Raw genomic sequence first — 27,560 nt, forward strand, 5'->3', positions numbered from 1 at the left:
CCACATGAACAGAGTGATAGGTTAAGAAACAATTCATAAAGCATGTTCCTCAGTAAACCGATGCTACAGTCTTTTCCTACATGTAATAGTAACTTCATATATAGAAAGATGGCAGCAGAGGGACCTAAATCAGGGGTTGCTTCATTTACCAAAGATCTAACAGTTCATAAAGTACCCTTAATCCAGAAACAGACCAAAAATTCCATGATTATTGATGGGATTTTCTCGTCCCCTTTCTTTACAGTCTATACATAAAGTTTCCAAATGTTGTATCCAAATACCCAGTTGACTTCCTACACCTATTTCCTAGATCTTTCCAATTCCAATGCCAAAACCAAGTCTATCTTCCACTTATTATTTTTGGGATGAAAAAAAAAAATATTTTATTAATATCTATAAAGAGTACACATTCCAACTTCTCCCACTTCCAAATTTATTTCCAAGTAAAATGTATAGTTCAGTACTTCAGGCACAGATAGAAATATGTTGAATAAAGCTGATTAAACTCATTCCTTATTTTGTAGCATGTTAATGTGACACTCCAATCCACAGCACGTTCATTCATTATAACTGTCACAGGACAGATAGGAGATAGTACGTTTACAATTTGGCTTGTTCTGTGTTGTGTTGGAGACTAAATGCTTTCAAAGTGGGAACCTTTCATTCCTTATGCCTGTCTGCAGCTGTGCAGGCATTACAATCTTGGATTTCTTTATTCCTGCAAACATTTTCATTAGAGAACCCCTTCAACCCTCGTTCCCTCATGTTGTCTCCAGCGAGCCAAGGACCTCTCTGTTAATAAGAGCTCTATAGCAACAACAACAAAAAATAAACTCACCAATTCATTATAAGGAAAAGAAAAACTAATTTTAGAGGCAGCAGAGGTCAGGCAGGTCAATATAGTCCTAGGTGTTAAAGCAAGCATTTTAGGGTGAAAAGTGGAAAGTAAGGCAGCTTCTAAGCAGCCACCTTATGGTCAAGGGATCAGTCCAGATCTTTGTTACACCACTGATGAGTCCTCCAGCCAGCAGACATTTTGTTCTGTAGCACTGAATAACAATTTTCAGACTGTGACACTTGAAAAGCACCATGTTTTGCTTGAGTTTCTCAGCATCCATTATCTGTTCCCTGTAGAGATGGTGCTCCCAAGAGCAAAGAAAAGGCCCTGTTTGGGTAACTTTAAATTCCTGAGATAAACCCAGCATTTTGTGCTGAGTGCTCAATTCAGCACAGGGATGAATTGCTGTGCAGGGGATTTGCAGCAAAAATATTGTGTATCCCTTTCATTAGAAGGAAAATAAACACTGCAAGTGCTCCAGTGCCACCAGACACACGACACTGAGCCAGTCCCAAAAACCTGTCACTTACACCTGATTTCTTAATCTTTTATTTATAAGAATACACTTGCAACTACAGAGTCTCCACTATTTCATATTGATGAATAGTCTTAAAGGGTAAATTTGATTCAAGTTACAATGATGCAGGTTCAAAGTAATATCCTCAAGTTGGCTGCTTTCCAATTTGTACCAATGGAGCCGATCCAATTCAGGCCTACCACCATTTTTTTCAGACAGTGCAAATAAGATTTAATGCAAGGATGAGATCAGGGCTTTCAAATACTACTGCCAATTAAACAGAATAAGAAAGCTTTAGGTGGCTCTTCAGGTTATAGGAATCCAATGAGAGAACTTACTTTCTCCCCAATTTTTTAAGATTTAACAAGAAAAATAAGCACAAAATCACTTTCCACATTTGTGGACTTAAAAAAAAAAATGCCATAAAACAAGAAAGATTCCATAGCAGTGAAGTTTATGTCCCTACAACAAGATTTTATATCTCTGCTTAGAAATGAACACAGACTACTTATAAGTAGATAAACGGTCAACATGAACATTTTTTAGTGTTTTAAACAATCTAAAGACATTCAAGAAGAAAACTGGCAGCAATCCACTGAAAACAAACAGTAAGTCTAAGTTTATGGTCAGCAAGGCCAAATGAGGATCTTTATAAGACAAGTAATTTAAACTACTAATCTATTATTCTGTGGATAGAGAGCATTTCCTTCATCTAATCTATACACACATCATCGAACGAGAATGTAGGTTAAGTTAAATCATGCTTCTGCCTTCTAAAACACAATAATAGACTATCAAGGAAAAAAATGAAATTTAAAAGATGAATCATCTTTTTGTTTAGTCAACTGAAATACACAAAGCAGTTGAAAGGATGACCTTCAGGAATTTTGAGTGACACATGATGAGGTCTGTATCACCTTTCAAAACAGTATGCTTTTTCAATTTCTATTCATGGACAGCAGCAGATGTTGGAAGAGACTCTTCACTTCAAATTAGACTTTGAATCTTTCTATTATATTCTTCATAAAAAAGGTAACATTGGTTTCAGCTAGCCTATGCCTGTAGCAAATTATCCCCCACCAATATTGTCTGGAGTCTCTCCCGTTAGCTGCTGCAAGCTTCTCCGACTTGAAAACTCAGAGAAGAAAGAGTTTTGAGTTTCATGTTGTTTGAAGCAGGAAGAAAATGAAGCGAGATGCCCAGGAAGGAGTACAGAGAAGAAGAGATGCAGATTCACTGTGATCTGAAGTATGGTTAATGACACACTTTGCTCAGTAAAAGCATTCATTGCACTTCTGTCTTAATGACTAATAAGCAGTATATACAATCACTTCTGCCTTACTCAACAGCCAGAGCTTTGCAAGACCGTAGGCACATCTACCTTACTCAACGCATCACTAAAGGCAACGTACCCAAACGAGTTCCAGGTGAACTGGTACCTCTGCATGGCCTAGTCCAGTGCTGTGTGGAAATACTAGTCTGATGCCCCAAACCAGAACAGCCTGGGCACAGTAGTGGTTTGATTTGTCTATACTGCTTTTGTTTCCAGGGCTTGTTCATTCAGAGATTTCAAGCATTTCTGCTTCATGCTCATTGAATTACAGTCACTTTCCAAATACCATGAGAAGGGATCAGGTTTTCTTTATCACACATCTCTGGCAACATGGGAAAAATTGTGCTTTCACCCTCCTAATCAAGGATGCACAGGAATGATAAGTATCACCATCCTACATACCACAAGATTTGCTTAACAATCAGGGATTTACATAAATGAATAAATAAAGTCTTGGTTGCTTGTGAGATCCAATGGGTTGTGTTTTCTCTTCAACCACAAAGTCCATAAACAGACTTAAAATGATTTTCTCATAATATGACTGGAAGTTGAGGCTCTGTGAATATACCAGATGTTGGGTGATCCATGGTGATGCTATGAGAGATGGCAACATGTGGCCAGCGGGTTCAATACGAAGGCCTGTCCGCCTTGTCTGCCCTGCCTGCCCACACTACTAGCAGTCTTTCCTGAAAGCTTTCTAGTTAAACTTGTTTTCCACGTGAGAAACACTGATGCTTCCTGTGTTCCTGAAGTTAGCGTGTTGCTTTCTTTGCTTAATTAAATCACACTATTAAGGATGTGAGCATGGCAATGACCCTATAATTGCTGTTTTACTCCATCCTGCAAAGACTGCTCTAGTATCAAGGGCCTAACTTGGGCTCCTGGAAAAATGTTCAACATCCTTTGATAAGTTAGTTTCCCTGTCAAAGAAATGAGTTTTTAATGCAGTAAACAGCAGAATCCAGAAAATGTGCCCTGTGAGATCAGCTTAGACTAGACGGTGTCTCAGCTGAGAATTTCCATGTCATTATAACATTGCTAGACAGCACTGTATCAATGGATCTCATCCCATTCATTAAAAAGAGCCCTTACAAACCTAGCCCCGTGATCACCGTAAAATTAATGGATCTTGAATTATTCCTTTGACTTGCTTCTTAGTTGGAGTGATGCTGACTGCCTGTGAGCTAATTCTCTTAAATCTGCTAATCATTCCTGCAGTCATGAATTCACACTAAACAGGAGCACAGAATAACTGAGATCAGACACTATCACTTAAAACATGCAAACCAGCTGTCCTCAATGTCTCCCTGACTGGCACTTTGCTGCACTGCTGTGGCTAATCTGGAGACCAATGGCTGGAGTTTTCCAGTTACTGAGTAACTGACAGGAGGGGTTAAGCACACTTAAAACAGAAGATAAACTTTCAGTGTGATTATCTTTTGTAGTCCCTGTCTCTAACATGTAAAGGAAAGAAAACACACACATTGAAGAATGTTAATTATAGAAAAAAAAACCAACACCTACTTTTAATTAAGAGAATTAATCCCTTACGAGAGGATCAGAAGAGCCAAAAACAGTCCAAAGGGTCTCCTCAGAAAGCTTTGCTAAAACATCTACCTCAACACTCGTTAATGATTATACATGCACCTGTAATTATTACACATGTGATCTCAAGGCCACTTCACTTGAGAGTTAGGATATCAGATTATATCTCCAACATCAGTTGTGCTGGCAACAATGAGTTCTTAACCTCATGTTTTGTCATCAAAGTTGATAAGTTACTAGAAAATCCAGGTTAAGTGTTAGACCAAACAGCAGGTCTCCAGCTGGTCATGAATAAGTCCAATGGAGGGAGAAGGGGACCCCACACTTTCCTTGGATTTGTAACATCTGGCAGGCTAGTGAGAACAGTGTGAGAACAGCTGTTTGGGAACAGAGAAGAAACACACGGATGTGGAACAGCATGCCTGCAGATTGCGTGCTGCCCTGCCCTAGCTCTGATAAAATGGGATTTGTAATATTTCAAATAGCAACCTCTGCTCTCTGGCTTTTGTCAGATCTCACTGAGCATTGGTGCTGGATTCTGGAAGAGTCGGGCAGAGCACCACAGGATGATGCTCCCATCACGTGGCCAGCAGCACACCCTGTACCAAACGGTACTGGTGGGAGGATTACAGCCCTCATGGTCAAATCTTTTGGCAGCAAGTGAACGAAATGTAGTTCATTAATGAAGTTGGTCATACATGTTAAAAAAAAACCAAACATACACAACCAAATCCACCTAACACTATAACACAACTGGAATTAATTGTGACCCTGCTTGTAGCAAGTCATCTCGTCTGTAGTTCTGAGCCATAAATATCAAATTCACACAGGTAAGTAAAGGCAGAATGATAACTACTATAACCACACCATCTTGAAGAACAATATAGGATACACATCAAGAATACCTTCAGGTATTCTCGGGGATATTCAGTATGAACTTTTCATAGTCTCCCAGGTCTAAATCAGGCTCATGGGTAATTTATACACATTTGCTCTTCTGTCAACATTGTCCTTCAAGTTAAAACATGTCCTCCTCCCAGGTGCTAAACCTTTTCCAGTGTGAACAAGCCCAGGTCTTTTAGTCCTTCCTTCTAAGACACAGCCTCTCTCTGTACATGTTCTGGTTGATGGTCATCTTACCATCCAAGGTAATGTCCTAACAGGACTCTGAGGAATATCATTTTTTTTTCTCCCTGGAAATGCTCTAGCTGATGCCATCTAGACTCATCTGTGCTTCTGGCCTCATAGAAAAGGAGAAAAAGGAGAGCAACAGCTACTGAATCAACATCCGTACCTACTGCATTACCTGGCTTTTTTTTTCTTGGTCACCTCCAGCATAAATATTGACAAATAACAGTAGCGGTTACCAGATTTGCTCTCACAAACACAGCTCAAATTATGTTCCAAATAAGAAAAGCAAATTTAAGAGCACTGAGAAAAAGCATAGAAGGCGGAATTTTTTTAAATAAACTCCAGTCAGTCTCACATATAACATACCAGGCATAAACATATTCTCACAGTATGCCTCCATATGCTGCTAACAAAGAGAAAAAACATTGTTAATCTAAAAAGAAGAAAAAAAAAAAAAAGCCTGTAGTTGAGTAGAGGACAGATGACTAATTATATGCCAGATGAAAACCAAATAATATGCCCTACTGTAACAGTGTTTGTTGTACTTCTTCCAGTTTGTGGGCCCCATAAAGTTTTTCAAGGTGTTTCAGCAAATCAAAATCTTTGAATAATAAATCAGCTTTAACGAATACCAACTACTAAGAAACCATGGTCCATAGGTGGGAAACCATTAGAAATAAGCCTGTGTTGCTTATTAAAGAAACATCCATATAAGAATCCATGCGTATTTTGGAATTTCAAAACTACCCAGCCAGCATTAAGTTGACTAATCTACAACAGAAAGCGGAAAGTTCCACTCCAAGGCCATTTAAGGCTAAGCAAGTTCATTTTCATATGCCTCCACAATACAAACAAAATAATAACACACGTAGAGCAGTAACTGCCAGAGCCTCTCTCCTGAGGTTCACAAAAAGTTTCCAACTAAAAGGTCTATGCCTATCACATTAAGTGAATTAAAGCATTCAGAGCAATTCAGTTAAAAATAAATCAAGCCATATTCCTTGCATCTCCTGCAATTGAACTTCACCAGTATTTGGATAAGAAGAAGGCGAAACAACATTTTTGTGCCACATACACAACCTATACTGACACAGGAGGACTCAGTCTTGGAAAGCATTGTATCAGCTACCTTTATAAAAAGCAATTAACCAAATAATAACAATATTAAAAAATCTCTAGTGCCTCCAAACAAGAAACATAGCTACAGTTTAATCAGAACAGGCTATACATAGGTCTCCTATAGATCTAGAAAGAGCCAGAAAGCATGCAACACCTCCACAAAGGAGGTATATGAGAAGAGCCAAAAATCTTCCACTGCAAAAGAGCCAGCAGCCTAACAAACAAGCCTATTTACCTAGAATACAGGAAACCTCCCTGCTCCAGCCTAAGGGCTAAATTCAGCCAAACAGCGAGTCAATGGTGGGTGTCCAGGCCAGTCACTCCCTACGGGATGAGGAGCTGGGAGCCATGACCCAGCAGCAGGCAGGGGACTCCTCAGCCAGAGGCCACCCTACAGCCCCCAAGACCTAAGAGCCAGGTTGAATCAAGAAGTTCATCACAGGGAAGGTCCATAGGGGCAAAACAGCTCCCAGGTCATACCAGAAAGCCAGGCCATACATCTATGTGGTGTTCAGCAGAGCCTATGGCCAGGCTGGGCAGGGTTGGGGCAGGGCTGTAGGCCAATATCCTACAGCTGAGCAGAGCCAAAGCTATGGGCCCATGAATAGGTGTTGGGGAGGACCCAGATGAGGCTGGTTAGGGTCATTAACACCAGTTAGTGCCCACAGGGCCTGACATGAGGCAGGTCACATAGAGGGCTACTAGGAGAATGGCTGTTCTCTGGTGGGACTGTCCTGGCCCAGAATAATTTTTGGACCCAAGGAGAAATTCTGATGAAAATTTTGATGACAACTGCTTCAACACATGAGAATTCCCAACTGAAATCCCCATCTCCACTCTGTAACATACATCTTTAATTAAATCAAAATACTTACAGGTTTAAAATAGACTCAGTGTACATTTAAGTGCTTTGCTAAACCAGGGCCTAAACACAAATTTGTGCTTGTTTCTGTGTTTGTCTCTTGTTCACAGTGATGATGTCTCTTGTTCACAGACAGTGATGGACAAGCTGATACTTCAGCCAGATCTTTCCCTTTCACATGTCTTCGGCATGGTCCTCAGCCAGGGCAAATTGGTGTTGTGCCAATGAAGCCAATTTACACCAGCTGAAGATTCAGACCTACAGCTGTATTTGTGTAACCTCAACACTGCATGAACACAGTTTTTCCATTATAAATATCTGTGTATATGATTCATAGAGTAAAGTAAGTTTAAGCTATAGCACGTTAAATTATTCCAGACGATGGGCCCAACTGTCAACCCACTAGAAAATTAGCTAGATGTGTGACGTGACAAATAGCTTTGTATTAATGTCAGAGCACCCCTTCTAACATACTCACGCTGAATTTTCCTACTAAATACCAGAGTAAGAGATATGTGTTTTTTTCCTGACAGATATGAAGGCACAGTCATGCACAGAGTAAAGCATGAGATTCCTGTAATGCTGAATAAGAAGCAATAATTTTATTGTTGAAGGTGGGAGAAAATTACAGATACTGAATACATAAATATGACTAATGATATCTGGGCGTATTTTATGCATCCCTGTGTTTGCTTCACTTTTTTTGAAATATTGTGCCTTTCCACCACACTTGGAGACACCAAACACTCAGGCATTCTTGGAAAGAATTTTCTGTTCCTTAGAATGGAAACTGCCTTTCCCATGCATCTGCAGAAAACTGTGTGCTACCTAAGTGCAAATCAATGCATTGGCTGCACAGCAATTGTAATACTAAAAGAAACAAATAAACAGCACTCGCAACAACAACAACAAAAAACACACACACAAAAACAAACAAACAAACAAACAAACAAACAAAAAAACAGTATAAATTATGAAGAGATCAGAGTGGTTCTCCCAGATGAGGAAATCTTCCTCTCAATGTTCAGAATCTCGGAGATATATAGTAAACTTCATTCACTTCAAAATGCTGTATGAGTTTGGTGACTTTAAAGGCTCTGGTTCCATTCCCAGCATGTGTGACATTCCTGCAACTCCAAATAGCTGCCACTACAAACGAAACAGCCAGACAGATGTTTACTGTTTTGTATCAGAAGCGTGGCATTTCCCCTACCAAAATTACCCGTGTCTGAAGCCCAGAGATACAGCTGTAGGGTAATCACAGGTTTTAACTCCCGACAAGCCATGAAACGTCAGGGCTGGAGCCAGCATCTCTCTGCAGAAGGACAGCCGAAGGCACCAGCTTCCTGCTGGAATTTGGGGTGTTTCCAGCAGGCCCCACTGCAGCAGGTGGGCTGAACCCTGGGTATTTCCATATCCCATAAACCACACAGCTCCATGTTTCCCCTCTACACCAGCAAACCTGGCAAGCTGCGAGGGTGGATGTGTTCCCCACTTCAGGACACAAGCTCAGGTGGCACTAGGCCTTTCTGCCGCTGCTCCAGCTCCCCAGTTTTCAGAGGACTGCCGTAGGGCCTACCTCAGTGAAGAGTTTTGCTGCTGAGAAGATTAAAATCCAGCTCACTCCAAATCACAAGGATTGTGAAAGCTGACTTGGTGAGGAGCAGGGTTTTCTAACAATGGTGCTTGCCTATGCTGCTGTACAACAGGCACCAACGAGGGCCTGCACAGTGGGGCAGCAGGAGGAGGCCATGAGCCACCCCAGCGGGGAAAACCACCACGTGCCAGCACCCAGCCATGACACCAAAATGCCCGTCAGCCAGAGGGGTGTGCAGATACAGCATTTGGGGAAGAAAATGGCAGCAGCTGAGGACTGAAGACATTCTCAGGGGTGGGGTGGGGCGGGGGGGCTCCATGGCACAGACACCGCTGAGGGACCAGAGGTGACCCATGCTGGGACAGGGACGCTAAGGAACACAGCATTAGGAAAATGTTAAGAATCGGAGAGTAGCTGTAATATTGGCAGAAAGAAACTTGTGCAAACATTATCCCTGACTTCCTCCACTGCCTGTCTCCTTGCCAGAAGTATTTTGATGGACTGACTATAAACCAGGACAAAAATAGGGGAAATTGAGACTCTTTCATTGTGTCCTACTTTTGCCTCTCATCACCATTACCAAGATCAGACATGTGTGTTGATTACAATAAACTAAGCAAAATTTCTCAACTTGAGATTGGTTTGCTTGCAACACCTTTTCAGTGCCTGTGTTAGAAGTAAGGCATCAAAGATTTTGGCAATACATGAAGGCTCAAGAAAACATTTCTGATTTTTTTTTCATAATGCATATGATATGCAAGAAGAAAAGCCAGAGCATCTTGGTCTGAAGTGACACTGATACTGCTGGAAACCAACCACTGACTGTGCTCTTGGCTTCACCTCTTCAGCCACCACCAGTTCCTGAGGAGGCAACCTCTTGACTGCATACCCACCATCATGTGTTCCCTATAAATAGGTATGAAGTCTAATTTAAGATATACTTTTAAGAACCTAAACTCTGCCAAGTGTGGGCCATTTAAAGCATTTCATCCAGGCCAGGAAGATGTTCATTTAGGAATAATCACACAGATACCTCTGAAAGATGCTGCAGAATAGGTCTGTTAACCTCATGCACAATGTAATTGCATTATTTCCTGACAGCTAGGCTTTTAGCACCTAACCTTCCTGAGGACCAAAGCAACAACAACAACAAAAAAAAAAAAAAAAAAAAAAAAAAAAAGCTGCTTTCTTCTCTTTTTCTATATGTGTAGGCTTCCTTGCCCTTTAGAGCATTTGGGTCTCCTTGCCTTCATTAGTTAAAGCAGAACTTCTTGGTTATAATATCCTATATTTGTGCCTAAAAAATGAGTTTTAAGTCTGTATTCAGATGCCAAAACACTTTCTCTTGCCATACTGATCAGGGGAGCATTCCTGTGCCTCCCAGTGGTGCCAAGTTGGAGAAGAAGAAACAGCTTCAAAATGCTCTATATCAAAATTGGCAACAGAAATAAAGAGGAAATTTGTGCAAATGCAAAAATATTCTATCAGAACATACTGCCTTCAATTATTTTTGGATCCATTTTAATGTTCATGGAGGAAGCAAGAGGAATAGTAACTGCATATCCAATGTCGGCAGCAGGAAACTACAAATAGTACAGCACACCATGTTCCAGTTCCAATAACGGTGGGCTTCAGAGCTGTTTCCTTACAGTTAGGCGCGGACGGACTGCGAGGTGATCGCTGCCAGAGTTAGGAAACAAAGCAGGAACTACGCCATCACTCAGCTAATGTTCTGCCCTCTTACTCTGAAAGGTCACAGCCGTGTTGGATGATCCAGTGCAAGCTGGATAGTAAGTGCTGTAGAGTGCTATAACTATGTTATAGGGCACACTTAGCATGAAGGAAATGCGCAGGTCTTCTTCATCCCTAGCTGTTGCAGTGGAGCAAGGAGTTGTTACTGTTTTTACACACCCATCAAAAAGATCGGGTTCATTTCTAAGTGCTGTGGAGGCAACATATTTAGCTGCCTGAAAAAAACAACAAAAGAATATACAGATTTGGCAGCACAGGGCAGGATGAAATGATACAGAAAGATTGAAAGCACTGAGATATCTATTTTACACATCAGATCAGGACTCCTACTTCAGGACAGACTTCCCGTGTGACAGGAGGAAAGGCAATTAACCCCTGTGGTTTTTAATTCCCCATTTTTTGCTTTGAACCTTGCATTCTTTGTACTTTTCGTTTTGCTGCTCCAATGCTGATCCAGCTCAACAGCAATCAGTCTCTGGCAGATGATTGCTCCTCTTGATGGACAACTGTCCATATCTAAAAAATCAGCACTGCAAATGGAATTCAGAAAATTCTTATGTGCCTTGCTTATGGAGTCTGAACTCAGGTCCAGTTGTGGAAATGTTATGGAAGGAAGTTTGTACCCTCTGATCTGTCAGACCAGCTACAGACTCACTGCAACAGAAACAGAAATGTCAACGGTGGGCTCCAAAAGGAGTCCTGTCACTTCCTCCAAAGAGAAACAAATGATGGTTGTAACATGGTAGGTGACATTCACCACTAGAAAAAAATCCACTGGGAAGATTTTTGATGCGTATTTATCCAATTACCTCTACTGCTCTGCTCAGCAGGCAAGGCAATCCCACACTTCCTCAAACCAGATGGCAAGAATGGGTTTGTAGCGGCTTTCAGTTGTAGGAGCTACACAAAGCAATTGGCACGTACTTGTGGATTTGTCCTGTTGTTATTAGCTTTGTCCCTAAACTTTCTACTGGTGGATGGAAGGGCAGAAAAGCAAATGTTCATAGTGCAATTGGTACACAGAGGAAGACCCCCTGTGGCCTTGCCTGATAAAAAAGAAAATAGCAGGATAGAAGCTTGACACTAAAAAATCCAGAAGCTCCTTTGGTACACCACTAATAAAGAAGACATTTTGATTTTGCAATCTAATTAGCAGAAATGAGCTCTGTTTGTGCTTTGAGGGAAGTTAAAATCTTCTACAATGACCTCTTGATCTTGCAAAATCTGTTCTTTCCTACAGATACCAAGAACAGGATCTTATTAAGTGTGACCAGCAGTGGTCAAAGTAATGAACAGTTCCCACAGAGCCCCCCATGATTACTTCCAGCTCCAACAACTCTTCACTTTAGATTGTCGACAACAAATTGAGGATGGCATTAGCAACCTGCTAGAATCCTACTTCATATTAAACAGAGCAGACGCCAGCTAGCTGCATCTTTAATTCAGAGCTATAGCCTGCAACGAGTGGAAGTCCCAGCATGCAGGTTTCTAACTGCAAGATATAGGCTACAGAGGATTCATCTTTCTATTAAAGATATTTGCAAATAATTTGTCTTTATAGATGCTGAAGTGTTTTTAACCCCCAGCTCCCCAACAATTCCTTCATGTCCATGACTTGGAGAGGGGCATTGCAGATTATACACAGTTTAGCTGCATTCTCAGAGCCCACTAAAATTGAAGGTGTTGATCCCACTCTGAAATCTCTTCAGCACATAACGTCTATGCTCACAGCATCACAAGAGGCTGTCAATGCACATTCTGTGCGCAACCATCCCTTGTTATTTTTCTGTTTCTAGGCAAACTGTGTTTCTTTAAAAAATAAATAAATAAATAAGAAGTTTGAGATCATGCAAGCCTAGAAATTTGGGGTATCCGTGAGCCTAAGCCCTTTTCTGCTGCCACCGAGCTTCAGAAAAAAAAAATCAGAAAAGATGGATTCAGAATATAATACTGTTTATTCAGCTGCATCAGACCATCTAATAGTGGCTTATCCAAAACAGAAAGCACTGACTTGCCTCAAGACAGAGCAGAAGCAGTACTGAGTAGCAGGAATTCTATTATCTTAAAATGGAAAAAAAAAAAAAAAAAAAAAAGAACACGATATAGGACACATTTGAATAAACACACTGAAAATTAATGAAAAACTGCTGTCACAATAGAGTTATTGTTGCATGCTTTCAATTCTCACCTGTTTTATTAAAGCCTCCTTTATTCTAAGATGCATGATGTAATTAAATAAAAGTGATTAGAGCTGGCATAGGTTCATTTAGGGAAACACAAAGATTTTTAAGAATGGATACACAGGTTCTCTCTTTGATATGAATTTGCTGTGTTGGTCCTTTGTCCTTGATGCTATTAGAAATGTTTTACACAAAACATCTTAAGTGAAGCTGAATATTCTCGGTCCTATACTAAAGCAACCTAAATCATGTGTGGATATGTACCTGTATTCAGAAGGAACGTTTCCATGCCGTTACATCTGCAAGGGCATTTTTTCAATTGCAAAGCTGCATTTCTTTGCTGGAAACAGCCAATTCCCCAGCCCAATTCAGTCTATTACTGTGCTAGGTGCTGCATAAACGTGCACTTAACTGTTGTTTGTGCACCCAGCTCAGTCTCAAGTTGAACCTCCTTTACATGTCATCTATATAATTATCCTTCCAATGTTTTAAGATCTGATATTTTTAGATGGTGTCTGCCAGTTCAACAATTTAGGAACATAACTGCACCCGTTTTCTGTGTTCTGCCTTGTATTAGCAATTCTGCATCAGAGCAAACTCTTTATGTTGAACATGGGGCTCATCCCCTCTGTTGTCATCCTAGTTTCAGGGTGGGCTTAAATACAAAGGATGGCATAAGGATAACAGGAGTGACGGTAAGTCCTCGATGATCTTCTATTTACATGGCAGCTTATTTGGACTGATAGCTGACTTCCCTTCCCCACACTGGCATCCCAAACCTGATTTTATGAATGGGGAAGAACAGCCATCTAGTGAGAATCTCTATACCAAAAAAGGCACCATATGCCAGGGGAAACTTCAAATTAGAAAAGAAAGAATTTTTCACTAGCAGTATGAGAGAGTAGACACCAGACACGGAAACATGATTTCGGAAGAGAACAGACACTGTGCTCTGTGCAAGAGTCCATATATATGAGAAAAGGCAGAGAAAGAGAAAGTAAAGCAAGTTAAAATACCTTGACTAGATGTTGCAATTAAGCAATCTTTGTTCACAAAGATATCTCTATTCCTTTTCAGATGCATAAATAGATCTCTGCATTTTTTGTGTAGCTAAAAATAAAACCAATTGTGTCAGGAACATTTTCAAAGCCTGTTTTTCTTACATTAGGACTAATACAAACCCTGGCAAATCAAGGTGCCCATAGCATTAAAAGTGTGCACTTACATAACTGGAATATCGCGTAGGGCACCAGCACTGACAGCTGGAAGCAAGGTTCCATGTCTATAAGTGGGTGGCAAAGCTGCTAACCCAGCCATCAGTAAGGCTGGCACCAGAGACAGTAGCTAGAAATGGTGGCTTCAAGAGATGCTGGAGTCGTACAGAAGTGCACAGCTCCTGCACACAGAGCTCTAACAACACAGGCTTGCTGAATACCTGCCAGTGGGAGCTCTTACAGAGACCATGAGAGTCTTCCACTAATTCCAATGGAAGCTAAGACTACCTCTGCTTTACAGGACCAGGCACTGCTTTCTTAAGGAGACATCAACATGTTAACAGATCAAGGGATGCAGCTAAAACCAGCCTGAAACTGAGTGGCTTCACCTGATGAAGAGAGAAGTAGCTGCTTTGGAATGAGGGCTAAGTACCAACAACAAATCGAAACCTTGGGATCTCTGAGAACTCTATTTCTGGGGTTATGGGCAGGGGATTTCATTTGTGCTAAGTCAAATTCTTGGTCACTCTTCTTACAAAGCTCTCTGCAAACACATGCATCTTCACAAGCACAGACCCCAGTGTTGTGCCTCTCCCAGTCGGTATCTGTACCTCAGGGCCACTACCCTTTCTCTGCACAGGCCTTTGGGATGGGCTAAGAATGAAAGTAACATGCTCAAATGAGCCTCATGTAGATCCTCAGTCAAATGTCTCTGCAGAAGACACTAAGCTTATTGACTCCTCTTATTGAGGAAGTCTTATGGAGCTTACCTCAGGTCTAACAACACCCCCTGTGTTCAAAATCTCCAGGAAAGCTCCTTACTATGATGCTCACTTACTGTGCTGTTGTGATATCCATGGTGTAAGTACTTAGGTGGAAAATCCAGGGCACGCTGAGTTCTGTACGCCAATGGGGTACTCATGGAGCTTCAATGAAATCTAAATCCTACGCAAAAATCCATGTCTAATCCATGCTTATTATGCCAGCATGATTATTACTGTTAACAGTTAAATACGCTCATTCAATAACAAATCCTTTCCCAGTGAAACAGCACAGGGGGCATATATATGTCTCCTTGGTGCAAGACACTAAGGACACGGTCTTGTTATTATCCCAGTTCTGGTTCTTTCCCCTCTTAACATGCCTCCTCCCCAGTCCTAATTAACCACGTCCCAGAACTCACTGACTTTGCATTCATTTCACACGACAGCTCCGTCAGCTTGAGTGCTTCCCTCACCACTTTCCCATTCTTGCTCCCTGGGACACATCCCCTTTCCACTAATTTCTAAGCCAACATTTCCCACAAAATTGTGGAGGCAATTGCATATATAGCATGTAGAACAGACCAAAGAAAGCAAGTGCTTCCAGAAGTGAAATAAGAGAGGTGAAATGTTCTTTCACTGAGTAGATTTTATCTCAGTCAGAGGAGTCTGTCCCAGGTGCTGTGCCTTTTGGTGTTACACAAATCCTTAAGGGTTAGTAATGACATAGTATAAATAAGAAAATTCTATCATCTACTTATATGTATCAATTCCAGAGTGTTTTGACACTGCTGAAAGAAGGAAATGTAGAGATGAAGGGAAATGAGGAAGGAGGTGAAGATATTGCTGATCTTTTTAATCTTTCTAATGCTGCTCTTCCAGAAAGTCAGCTAAGATCCATTTCTTAGAAATGCTTCTCCAAACAGCATCACTTGACTAAAGGAGCAGTTACAATTCCCCTGCTTAATGGACTGTAATAAAATAAACTGGCTCCTATTAGCAAGAAGGATCATATCATCAGATTTGTAATGCATTTTATTACAGAAGATACAGCATCAGAATTTTAAAGTGCAGTATAAGGGGAAGTAATGTATGAAATGGTTAATGTGGATATGTATCACACAGTCACAAATACACTGATAGTCTCCCTTCACTCAAACAGCAGTATTTCAATAGTTCTTTCTTCCTACCACCTTCTTTCCTAAACCAAAGGGTAAATTTCTACATTTTTCATTCTGTTTTTTCAATCAAACTTATCCTGCATCTTTTTAGACAACAAATAGCTTGCACAGCATTCCTTCTTTCTGAGGAATATAAACCCTTGGCACATGTGATACTCCAATAATAGTATGAGCATGGCTCAAATACTCAGATTATACACTTACTGGATAATCTTCTCTTGCTTTGACTTCATTGTGAAGCTAGAGGTTCTTTGTATTCTTCTAGACTAACTCTGCATGGTGTTAAATTAGATTCCAAACCAGGAACTCCTATATTTCATCTGGCACTTCAGAATAATTGTAAACGGTAGACGGTGTGTCTGTGATTTTCCTCTTTCAGAAACCAAATGCCCCATTATTTATTTGACTAAATGGAGTCTGAGTCTAATAGAGCCTATCTGGTAAAACAGCTCTCATTAGTTCCCTTATTTAAGGAGCCCAGGCAGAGGAAAAGGCCTGAAGCAGCACAGCATGTGAGGAGAGGGATGCAGCATCTGCTCCTTGGTGCTGTGCTCTCACTCTTTGTCCCTCATGGCAGTGGGACACAGGGGAATTAGTGCCACTACTCTTCCACCTTATTCCCCTCTTGACCCTTTTGTTTAGTCCTCTCCCTCTCTAAAAGTGTCTTTTACCATAAGAACTTCACATTTTATCACATTCTGATCACTCTTACACTTACTGAAATCTTCCCATCATCCCAGACCAGTCCCATTGTCCGGGAAATGGGAGCGACAGCCATGGTGGGATAGGAGCCGCAGGGAGCCCTCTGCTCCTCTGCAGCCACCCGCAGAGCAGCAGCACCACAGCAGCCCCTGGCAGCCAGCACAGCTTCCCAGAGCTGCTCCGCAGGGAAAATCACAGGCCGAGCTGTCCTTTCCAAAGGGAAGCTTTAGTATGGATGAGCAGAAGGTTTTGACTGCAAGCCCGCTGCTTTGCTGCCCCCTGAAGACTTGATGTGGCCAGTGGTTTGCCACTAGACTTTCCACAAAGCTGGCCCTATCCAAACAAAATATTTCTTCCACCACAAGCTTCCAGTGAAATTCACTCATTGCATTTTCCACCAACCGTTGCCATTTTTTTGGAGTTTGTGTTGTGGACTCTGTGGAAAGGCAGAAAGCAGAAAGAGAGAGGGCGACCAAACAACCATGCAAAGCCTCCTCTGGCTCTCGGTAGAGGCTGACCCCAGTGATTTTACAGCAGCCTGCTCTGTCTTTGCTCTGTTGTTACAGGTTTGTAATAGAGACCCTAGGTTCAGTCCAGCTGATGACTATATCATCTGTTTTAATGTGGACAACACTGATTACATCATGATAACTGTTTTTCATTCACATACATGCAGGGGTAGTAAAATTGATATGGAACAAACCCAAAATGATGGGGAAATTCCTACAAAAGTCAATTTGGGTGCCAGTTATAAATGATTTCCAGAAGGGCTGGAAAATGCAGAGTGTAAGGATATTTTTTTGTCTTTTTTTTGGGTATTTATTCAAGTGCTAAACATGTGGACTCTTGCCTGAATTCTTTGCCCTGTCCAGATTTCAACCAACCAATTAACATTTCTCAGATAGTTCTAATAGTTGGATCTATGTTCATTGTGGGGTGTTTTTTGTGTTTGTTTTAAACAATATTCAGTTTGGACTGGACCACATTTTTTTCATGTAACTGATCACTAAAATATTTTCCTTGTTACCGAGTTAAAAACACAGCGAAGGCTCAGCTCTCGTTTCAACTTGTGTACATCTATATGTACGTACGTATATTAGCTGGTGAGGAATTAATTTGTCGAGCAGTGAGAGCTGGGGCTACACTTGCAGCTGAAATGTGTTATTTATCAGCAGATCATTACAGTCGGCACTGCACAGCATGTGAACTTCCTCGCAGCGCCCTGCCAAAGCTCCCCGCACGGCTGCCCTGCCTGCCGACTTGAGCTTCGGGGAGCTTCCAGCCTCCATCTGGTGATCCCATCTCACTGCGCTGTGCCGATGGCAGAGCCCATTTTTTCTGCTCCCTCTGCCCCAGCACAGGAAAATAAAACACCAAAGGTCTGACTTGGAGACAAAGTTTCTCCACAGGCAACTGGGCTCTCACCCACTGGTTTGTGACTGCCGCCCTCTCCTTTTATTTGCCAGTGCTATGAGATGCTTAGCAGAGAAGCATGCAGACCTTCTTTAAGTTGTGATACCTGCAGTTTGAATAATTCATGTGTCCGGCCAGTGACTGTCATTTATAAATGTTCCAATAGAGGAGCTCTATAGGGAAAAAAGTGAACTGATTTGCTTTGAACAAATGTAGTATTTTAATACCAAGTGGTTCAAAAATAAACCTACCTGAAAATAGTGTGTTTTTCCATTTTGTGTCCCACTTTTTTTCTATCTTATCTTTAAGAATTTTTCAGGCAATGAGGACAGCTGAAATTTTTAAAATCAGAGGTGTCCAGAAAATGGAAAGTCCTTGTCCATTTTCACCTTTTGGAATTGTTTTCCTAAAATACCACCCAATGACAATACAGATATTTTTCAAGGCCCTAACATCTTACTCATATTCAGAATTTTGTGTTGGAGTTTGAGCTTTTATTGGGTATTAAAGTTGTCATTTGATTAACACTAAATGACATATCCAGGTGATAGGGTAAGAGCTGTGCCTCTCCCCAGGAGATGAAGACCATGGCTCTGCTACCATATCTAATAGTAGAGGGTAGAGTTCAAGTGAACAAATGGAGGTACCCGGAAACTTTAAAATTCAAAACACAGACACACTGTGCTGGATATATATACAGTGGAGACAGCTCTCAGTCTGGGTTTTGCTCTGAACTTTTTATGAGACAAGTACATTCCAGTCTCAGATGATCAGACTACTTCAAAGAGATCTGCAAAAGGAGAATAAGCACATCAATATTTTACATCAGTCTACCTATGTGAAATGTGAAGTGAAAGGCTTTGCAACCTTCACTGGAAGAATTTTAGGGAGAATTTCACAAACCGAAAAGATTAAAAACACTGACTTGTGAGAATAATGCAACAAAATCTTTTATATTCCTTGGGAAAATGCAGCAGTCATCAAAGGAAGGCAAGGAGAGCTACTCAGAAAAGCCAAAGCAAGACTGTGTGTTTAGTTTATGTTTATTGATTATGAGAGGTAGATGAATAAGAGATACCTAGAAGATCAAAACACCTGTTTTGTCAGTCAGGAATTGCTCGAGACAGCCAGCGTGAAAAAGGCAGGATTCATGTTCTAACTGCTTCTGTCTTCACCTCAAAGTTTCGTGTACCTGCTGACTTGCCTAAACCTTGCACTTAACCTCACAATAACACATGCAAAGAGCCCAGCTGTCACAGTGCTCAGGCTTGTATCACACCATCCGTTTGTGCTTGTTCAGGAGAAAGAAATGAAAAAGTATTTCAGAAACTTCCTTCAACACTACAGAAAAGTGCTGGGCAACAAAAACTTCACAGACACTGACTTGATCTGAGAGCTTTCAGCTGATAAGGTTAATAACACAGCAAGTAATCATTAGTAAAAATAAGAACTTATGTTAGCAAGCACTTGTCATCTGAAAAATCCCAAAGAAATGGAAAATCCAAGCTGACTGAAATGCAGCCACCACTGGGAAGGACAGCAGTAAGTGCTCTGCTTATAGCATGGCATACACAAGGAAAAGGGAGAGGAAGAAAATACTGTAGCATTTTGAAGAAAAACTCTGCTCTTATGCATTCTTCAGTGATTCTGCAGTGATTCTCATTTTAGAGAGACTCATCTGAATTCAAGGTTTTCCCAATAGGAGGATTGATTATACAATGATGGCACCTTTTCTGTCCTAGCATCCCTTAGAGATATTTAGTACATGCACCGAAAACCAATGTCCTGTGCCTTTCTCTGCAGTACTGAAGACTGTATTTGCTTCAGCAAGGTGCTTCTCCCTGACATTTAAAAATAAAATTAAGTTTCAATTAAAATAAATATAAATTGATTTAAAAGATCATACTCAATGGGATGCCCCTTCAGTTGATGTCTGCATTTCTTTTGCTAACCCTCCTGGGTCCAGGCAGACATTGTAGTGAAACAACCGGCTCATACATTAAGGGGAGAAGATCTGGAGACTGGGACTTTTGATGGATATACAGACTAGATAAACAAAAGTCTAAGAGCTCAATACTTTCCCCTGAGAATACCCTACTTCTGTGGCCTAGAATTTCAAAGGTGCAGCAAGGACTTCTTACAAAAACACCTAATGATCTGCCAAGCACATCTGTATTAAGAAAGTGAGGCTGCCAAGACTCCAGCATGACATGGTTTTCTAAAACAAATTCACCAAAATTGGTACCTGCAGATGATTCCAGTGACAAACAGTAGACAAATAGTAGTAGTGAGAAGCCTACTTTATTGTGGATTGCTGAAGTTTGAAGGGTTGTTGTGTCTGAAACCTGGTTAGGGAACTCTGTTTTTTAGCCAGTGTTTTCAACAAACATGACAAACTGCTATGATTTGCTTATATGGGACTTCTCTATCTAGTACAGGTTCCCAAATAAGTATCGTCTGGAGAGGGAGGTGGTGGGGATGTAACTCTGCAGCAGTACTACACACTACAGCTTCCTAAAGCCATGTTACTCACCAGTGCTTCTGCTGCTCCACATTCTTTTGTGTACTGTGTTTCATTTTGAGACACCCTATGTCCTTTTCAGGCTGATACGCCACATTACAAATGTCTAAGAACTATGAAGTCGCCATGCAATCTCTATGGAATAATTTAATGTTAAACATTTCTCAAATAAGGTCTTACGCTGGTGAACAGGAATCTTGGCCGCTGACTCGGCGTCAGGTATGAACTCAAATGCCATCCTTATGTGTTATTTAATGTAAAACAGCCACAGAGAGTTTTGCTTGCTGTCGTCATTTCAGAATGCTTTCTCTAGGTCTGTTTATATGTTTAACCTAAACACATTCTCAGATCTCATGCTGTGGGAACTAAGCGGCCATGTCCTTGGTACGCAGTTCCATTACTAAAGATTTTACCAGTTGCAAAACCTGTTGTGATTTCCTAGGACAGGGAAAATGAAAATGTTTGGGATAACAATTAGGATGATTTAAACTACAAATTTCCCACAGCCTCACAAGAAGTGCAAACAATAATCATAGTGGATCAAACTCTAAAATCATTCTTCTTTAGGTGCTGCGACATGTAGATAAATATATTCATAAGCTCAGTAAAAGAGACTTGAAAAAAGGCCCAATTCGTGTGCTGACATCAACCAAATGTACCCATTGTGACACAAAAAAAAGCAGATTAACTTTCATCAGAAGTGACACAGGCAGGTTATTCTTGGATGTCATTATGTCTGCTACATCCAACAATTAGTTCAGTCCATTTGGTTTACCAGTCACATAAAGTACATCATCTGGCAACATGAGATTTACACCTGTGATCAATACCTCATGTGTCTGATTACAGAAGAAAATGATCACATTTTTTTCTATAATTAGCCCTTGTGATAGTCTGGATAAAAGTAAGAAGAGAACAGATTTTCCCTTACCTTCTCAGCATCTTGCTCAAAAAGCCGAAGTTGAAAGCACTGGTCCAGTTTCAGCTTGCGGACATGCCACATCTGATGCAAGTGTTGTCGGGTAGAATGCAGCTTGTCTAAAAGGCTGGTGATCTTTGGCACAAGACTTTGAAAGTCTGCACTTCCGGGAATGCAGTTCCTACCAGAAAAACCATCACTACATCTTATGCATTGTAATAACCTCTGACCCTCACGATCCAGTTCTTCCACAGGAGCTTTAATCACTTTTTTCTTAAGCTGTGTGTGCTCATCAATCAGCCTCCTTGAGCCCTCCACATCAACTGGGAACTCCTTCCTAGCCAACATTTCCTGGAGGTCCTCCAGTCTTGATAATAGATGAATGGCACTGTTGAAAAATTCTTCTAAGGAGACACGCAACTCTATCCATTCATCGTGGTTGTAATCCAAGGATCCTTCAAACTCATCTGTCAGTTGAGAAGGATCTACGAGTTTTGCCAGGCCTTCAACAGATACCATACTTGTCTAAGGAAGAGCAAATGACAGCATTATAATTTGTGACTAAGAAGAAATAACAGCACAATCCATAAATAGCATGAAATGATTATTTTCCTCATCAATACATAATTGCAACAACATTGTAAAAGATGCTGAGGATGATGTTTAACTTTGAAGAATTAATTGGATTGAAAAGCTTTCTATTAATAGCACTGACTCTATTTATTTATTTAAATACATGGTATTTACTGGAATAACGCCTGTCTTTTTAAACCAGACTCTCCTTCATGAGAATGCTTCTGCCATAGATTACTTTAATCCAGTTGGACACTGAAGATTTCTTCCTACATCTGTTAGATATCTGGACATGATTATTCATTAAACATGTATATGGTATTACAGGGATTCTGTGATTTACATTACATTCAAGCTAGCGGCTATACAGCAGCAAAAGTTTTAGGCACTTGAACTTAAGCAGGTGTTGTGACCTGCTAAAACATACAATGTGCACTTTCTTTTTTCTTCCAGATTACTCCAGTTGGCTTTTGCCACAGGCAGAGCTCTTTCATATTAGTAATTTCAAATGCAATTAAACCAAAATCAATGTAAAAGCGGAATGTCGCTGGAGTATTAACAATTAGAATTTATTGCTAATAGAAAGAACTGATCATGAATCATACACAATGAGAAATTATTTTAATTAATTTAGACTCAGTAATCAGTGATAGAGAAATGCACTGGGTGCCTAGAAAGCAGATTACAGTTTAAGGACCCAACAACTGACGGCTTTTCCCATTTTTTTTTAGACAAAGTATTTTTTTCTGAAACATAAGCATAGGGTTTCAAATGTTATATTAGATTTTTGGTACTGTCATGTTAACACTCAAGTTGGTAACCCTTCAAGGCTTGCAATGTTCACCAATGGCTGCATGTCTATCCCCTAAAAATCGTGCCTCTAAAGAATGTTAGAGTTTCTGCTCTTCAGAAGTGGAGACACCCAATAATCACAGCAATCTCACAAAAGTCATCTATAAAGAAAAGTACTTAAGTTCTGTCCATTATCCTGAACTATGTCCAAAATAGCAGGCTGCCCACTGGTTTTAAGTTAATAGTAGGCCTTTCTTCCAATTCTTATCCAGCTAAAGACATCAGGCATTCTGAAATGTAAAAAATGGGGATTCTATTGAACATATGCTCAGCAGAAAGATTATTTTAAAGCTCTTTTGCAATGTTCCTTGGTCTGGGGCAGGGGGAAGAGCCGACAAACAATGGGAAGGTAAGCATGCAGCTTCAGAGGGATTTCAAATTTCTAAATCTCTGAACACTAACCCTTTCAAGATAATTAAATTTAGAATTTGGCTGTCAAGAAAAGACTTCCCTTAATACCTGGGCGTTCCCCCTGCAGTACTTCTCACTAAGGCAACACTGCTCTTATCATACTGAGAATTTGACATGAGACTGTATCAGAAAGGCTTTTCATTAGATTCTGTAGCAAATGTCTTCATTCAGATTTGTTTCTCTAAGGAGTTCTTCAGACTCTCATGAAAACAACCTTAGTTTGGCAGGTATGTGGTAAGACAAAGTAACTGTATATCGGGCTTCACCCATCTTTCTTTTAAAAATCACTGTAAAAAGCACTGCCCACTGTTTAAACTCTTTTGGCAGGAGAAAGAAAATAATCTTGAAAGCACCTCTGAGTTAATACTGTAAGCTGCCTGGTCTATTCCTTAAAATGACAGAAAGTTTTGGAGTCTGCATACGTCAATCAAACTTTTTTTTTCTCCTTTTTTCTGGGTATGATGAACTGTGGGGCATGCTTCACTCTCCAGACTGTAACAGAATCTTTCTGCCAGCAGCTCACAACACAAAATCCAGAGCATTAGCCTCCACCAAGGGCCATGCTCTGCCCTGGCACGTGCATAATGCTTCCTTTAAGCCCAGAAGCAGAGTTTGGCCTTAAAACTGACACTGGTAACTTAAGTTTGTGCATGGGGTAATTCAACAGAGATTTTCATTGCCTTCCACTGCAGTGTGTTCCTGCTGAGTATCTAGTGTTTGATCCGAGCTGTGGGAAATCACCAGGGTGGTTCAGTGCAAAGAGGGTGCATGTGTGCTGCCTTGCATAAATTGAATAAATGTGACTTATATTGGCCTGGGATGCTTATTAAATAATCACAGCTCTTATGTAAAGCATGAGCTGCCCCAGAGTCAGAGGCTACCGATAAGCAAGAGCAACCACAAAAACCCTTTAAAACAGAAGCTCCTGGACTGTGGAGTCTGTATTGCAGTGGATCTACTGTACTGTGGGCCATGGCTTAAAGTATCTCTTTAAAATCATAAAACTGTCCAAGAGATCTGACTTTCTCTTCCTCTGGTCCCCAAAAGTTGTGCACCATTACAGGCATCCATGTGAACAGCCCAACAGACAGACCAAGGCTCAAAGGCACACACACAAAATTAAAAATATCCTTACTGTGTGCCAGCATGTACAGCAAACGAGTCCAGAGTTTTTAAAAGAATACAGGCTTGGAGCTGTAACTATGAAGAATAGCTTGACCACAGTTTACTCTTCATCATCACACCAACCCCACACAATACAAAATATAAGTCAAGCCTTCAGAAAGAATTAAATCATTTTAAAAACAAAAAAATGATCTAAAAATATGCATTTGAACTCTGTTAATTTACCTCTAGGTTTTGGTTATTTAAGCACTGAAGGACTGAAATTCAGTGTTGGGTATACATGCATAAGTTGTCTTTCTTTGGGCTGCTGTGACACTGCCCCTTGGTGTCCCCATATATGTGAAACAGAAGCCTCCCCACACCCAGCAGCTCTTCTGTTATGAGTCTCTGCATGAGCTCCCTCCTGTTCCACGTTCCTTTGTAGCCCCTGCACCGCCCCTCTCCTTCCCATTGCCCTGATCTCTCTCAATTCCCACAGGTAGCATTGCCACTCTCATTGCACTGAAATGGCAGGCACTTCTGCCAGGAGCAGCGATTTCAGTAAGCATGAGCAATCTCTGGAGGTGACACAAACCTATGCCAAAGGCAGCCTTGCTTTCAAAGGCTCATAGAGGATAGCAAGTGGAAGTCATTTTCATGTCTGAGTCCTCACAAGAAGCCAACGAAGATAAAGTCCATTTAAACTTAGCAAAATTTGAGTTGAATCATTTTCACTGAGTTTTCATGAATTGGGGGTAAAATCAACAAATGTTTGAATTGTGGTAATACTGTAAAAGCCTGTTAATGCTTCATGATAATCTAGTTGCCCAGTGTAGTTAAACAGTGCTCTTAGGAAGAGGCTGAAAATACCACATTGCCTTCAGTAGATCTCAAGTATGTACTTAAATATACTCTTCCATTGCAGTCAAGATTAAGAACTATATCCAAATTCTGTTCTGAGTTACAGAGCTTCAAATTCAGAGTCTCTCTCTGAAATTAATACACTGGTAAGACAGTCAACTATAGAATTGTTTCTCAGTGAATTAAAAAAAACCAAACAACATGACTTACCCGTGGCTGGGCATTTTTGATATATGAGCACTTCACACACCTGAGCTTTGCTTCTCTTTGAGTGAGAAGCTGAAATTCCCAGAAAGCTAAGAAGCACTAAGAGAACATAGCAGATTTGTCTTCACTGATGACGAAGTCAGTAAAATTCCCTTTAATTATGCAGTGTTGTATATTGGTTACCTCTCAGAGAACCTGCCTGAGGCACCTTATCATTAACATGAATTGTTATTGTTAGCCCTGAATTGTAAATTGCAATTAAATTAAAGTGGTGACAATATATAGATGAATTTAATCTAAATGTCTTTTATTAAAAGAGCCATTATCTGAAGTTGGATAGAGGTCAACTAACAAACCCATACATTAGCAGCTAGAGAACTTTGTCTTTAGCATTTTGACTGTTTGATGGTTGTTTTTTGTTTGTTTGTTTGTTCTAAAAGAAACAAAGGAATGTTGAATGCTACCACCAAAAATAAAACCCACAGAAAAACTCTCACCAATGTGAACCACACGTGTACCTCTGAGGTGAAATGTATGTCCCATTCCACAGTTGTGCTCAGAAGGCCACCTGATGCCAGGCATAAACCCCTCTGGGAAGCAGTCCCAAATGTCATATTTTTCTTTCCAGGTTTGAGTTTTTTTTTTCCCCTGAAGAACATTCCTTATCAGGGATGATGCTTTGCCATACATCCCTCATATGGCTCTCACCTCAAAGATGAACTTGGAACTGCCGAAGTTCGTTTTCTGCTTCTGCCAGAAATTATCAGGTTTTATAATCAGGGCAACGTGAATCTCGGCAGGAAAGGCTTCTTGAAGGGTCTTCAGGAGAGGTTTGATCAAATCCCATTTTGATCCCCGCATATCGATAATAACAGTGAATCCTCGTTTACAGACATCTTCACTGTAGGAATAAAAGCATGTCAAGATAATTAATATTGTGTACAGTCACACTGAGACTTAACTTTTGCTGATAGCATTCAGTGCTGGAGAGCAAAGCAAGGAATGATATACTGAAAATGAAAGGCAAAGGAGTAAAGCATAAAGGCTATATGAATTTTAAGAGTTTTGCAATAATCTAATTTACGTGAAGTCAGGTATATACATTACAGTTTAATCTCTTATTTCCCAAATATGTACAATTCAAATTTTCACTGAAAACATACACACTTACCATCAAAGCCAGAATCAAATGTGTCTATATAGTAGCTGTAAATGTACACAACAGATTCTGCTTCCAACCTATTGAATTCAGTCCACAACCAAAGCCAATAAGCAGGTTCCTGTGCCTTAACATTGCTGGCCATCTGTAAATTTGGGTATCTTCATCTTTAAAGGCCTCTTTAAGGACTTTTAAAAAAATGTAATTTCCATAAAAGTGCCTAGCAATCATTCCATGAAAGGAAGGTCTGCGTGATTTCGCATGTGCACTGTTAAAATTGCATCTTTTCTGTCCTGATTGATCTTCCAAATGTTGCAGGTCTTTTAAAGTCTGCAGTCATACCTTTCCTCCAGCCTGCACTCCTCCCTTCTCAAATGTTAAAGATGGTTATCTGGCCTGCACCTAAGTGATGCATGTGGACCAAGAGCACCACAGCATTAGCTTGCAAACGTGCCTTCCCTTTTTACTTACAGGAGAGGAGAAAGGGTGAAAGGACAAGGACATGGACATGTTGATTCAACTCAAATCTGGGTAGCTTTCAGAACAGCTTTTCCAGGGTCATAGTACTGCTTCTTAGGAAAAGGGATATGGTTCCAAAGCGTCATCCTCCATCTGCACTGTCCAAACCATGGATTAGAATTGGGAAGTGCCTGCTCCTCTGACTGCTACGCACGGCATTAAACTTGGAGAGCTTTGGCGTCTCTTGTGGGCCTCAAGCACTTGCATAAAATGTGAATTCCCCACCCGCAGTAATATTATTGGCGTGGTAATTACTAAAATTCATTGCCAAGGCACTAAAAATGGCAGA

At 40.6% G+C, this 27,560-nt stretch overlaps 1 protein-coding gene across 1 annotated transcript in view; it reads right to left on the bottom strand.

Moving 5' to 3' along the window:
• The window catches only part of KALRN (kalirin RhoGEF kinase), a 500,534-nt gene that overhangs the window by 277,920 nt on the left and 195,054 nt on the right, over positions 1–27,560 (bottom strand). The window contains 2 exon segments of the mRNA XM_040562309.1: positions 21,598–22,110; positions 26,302–26,494. Of these exon segments, the coding sequence (XP_040418243.1) occupies positions 21,598–22,110; positions 26,302–26,494 (706 nt within the window).

Source organism: Cygnus olor, chromosome 6 (genome assembly GCF_009769625.2).
Source record: "Cygnus olor isolate bCygOlo1 chromosome 6, bCygOlo1.pri.v2, whole genome shotgun sequence".
In the NCBI taxonomy this organism is placed as follows: domain Eukaryota; kingdom Metazoa; phylum Chordata; class Aves; order Anseriformes; family Anatidae; genus Cygnus; species Cygnus olor.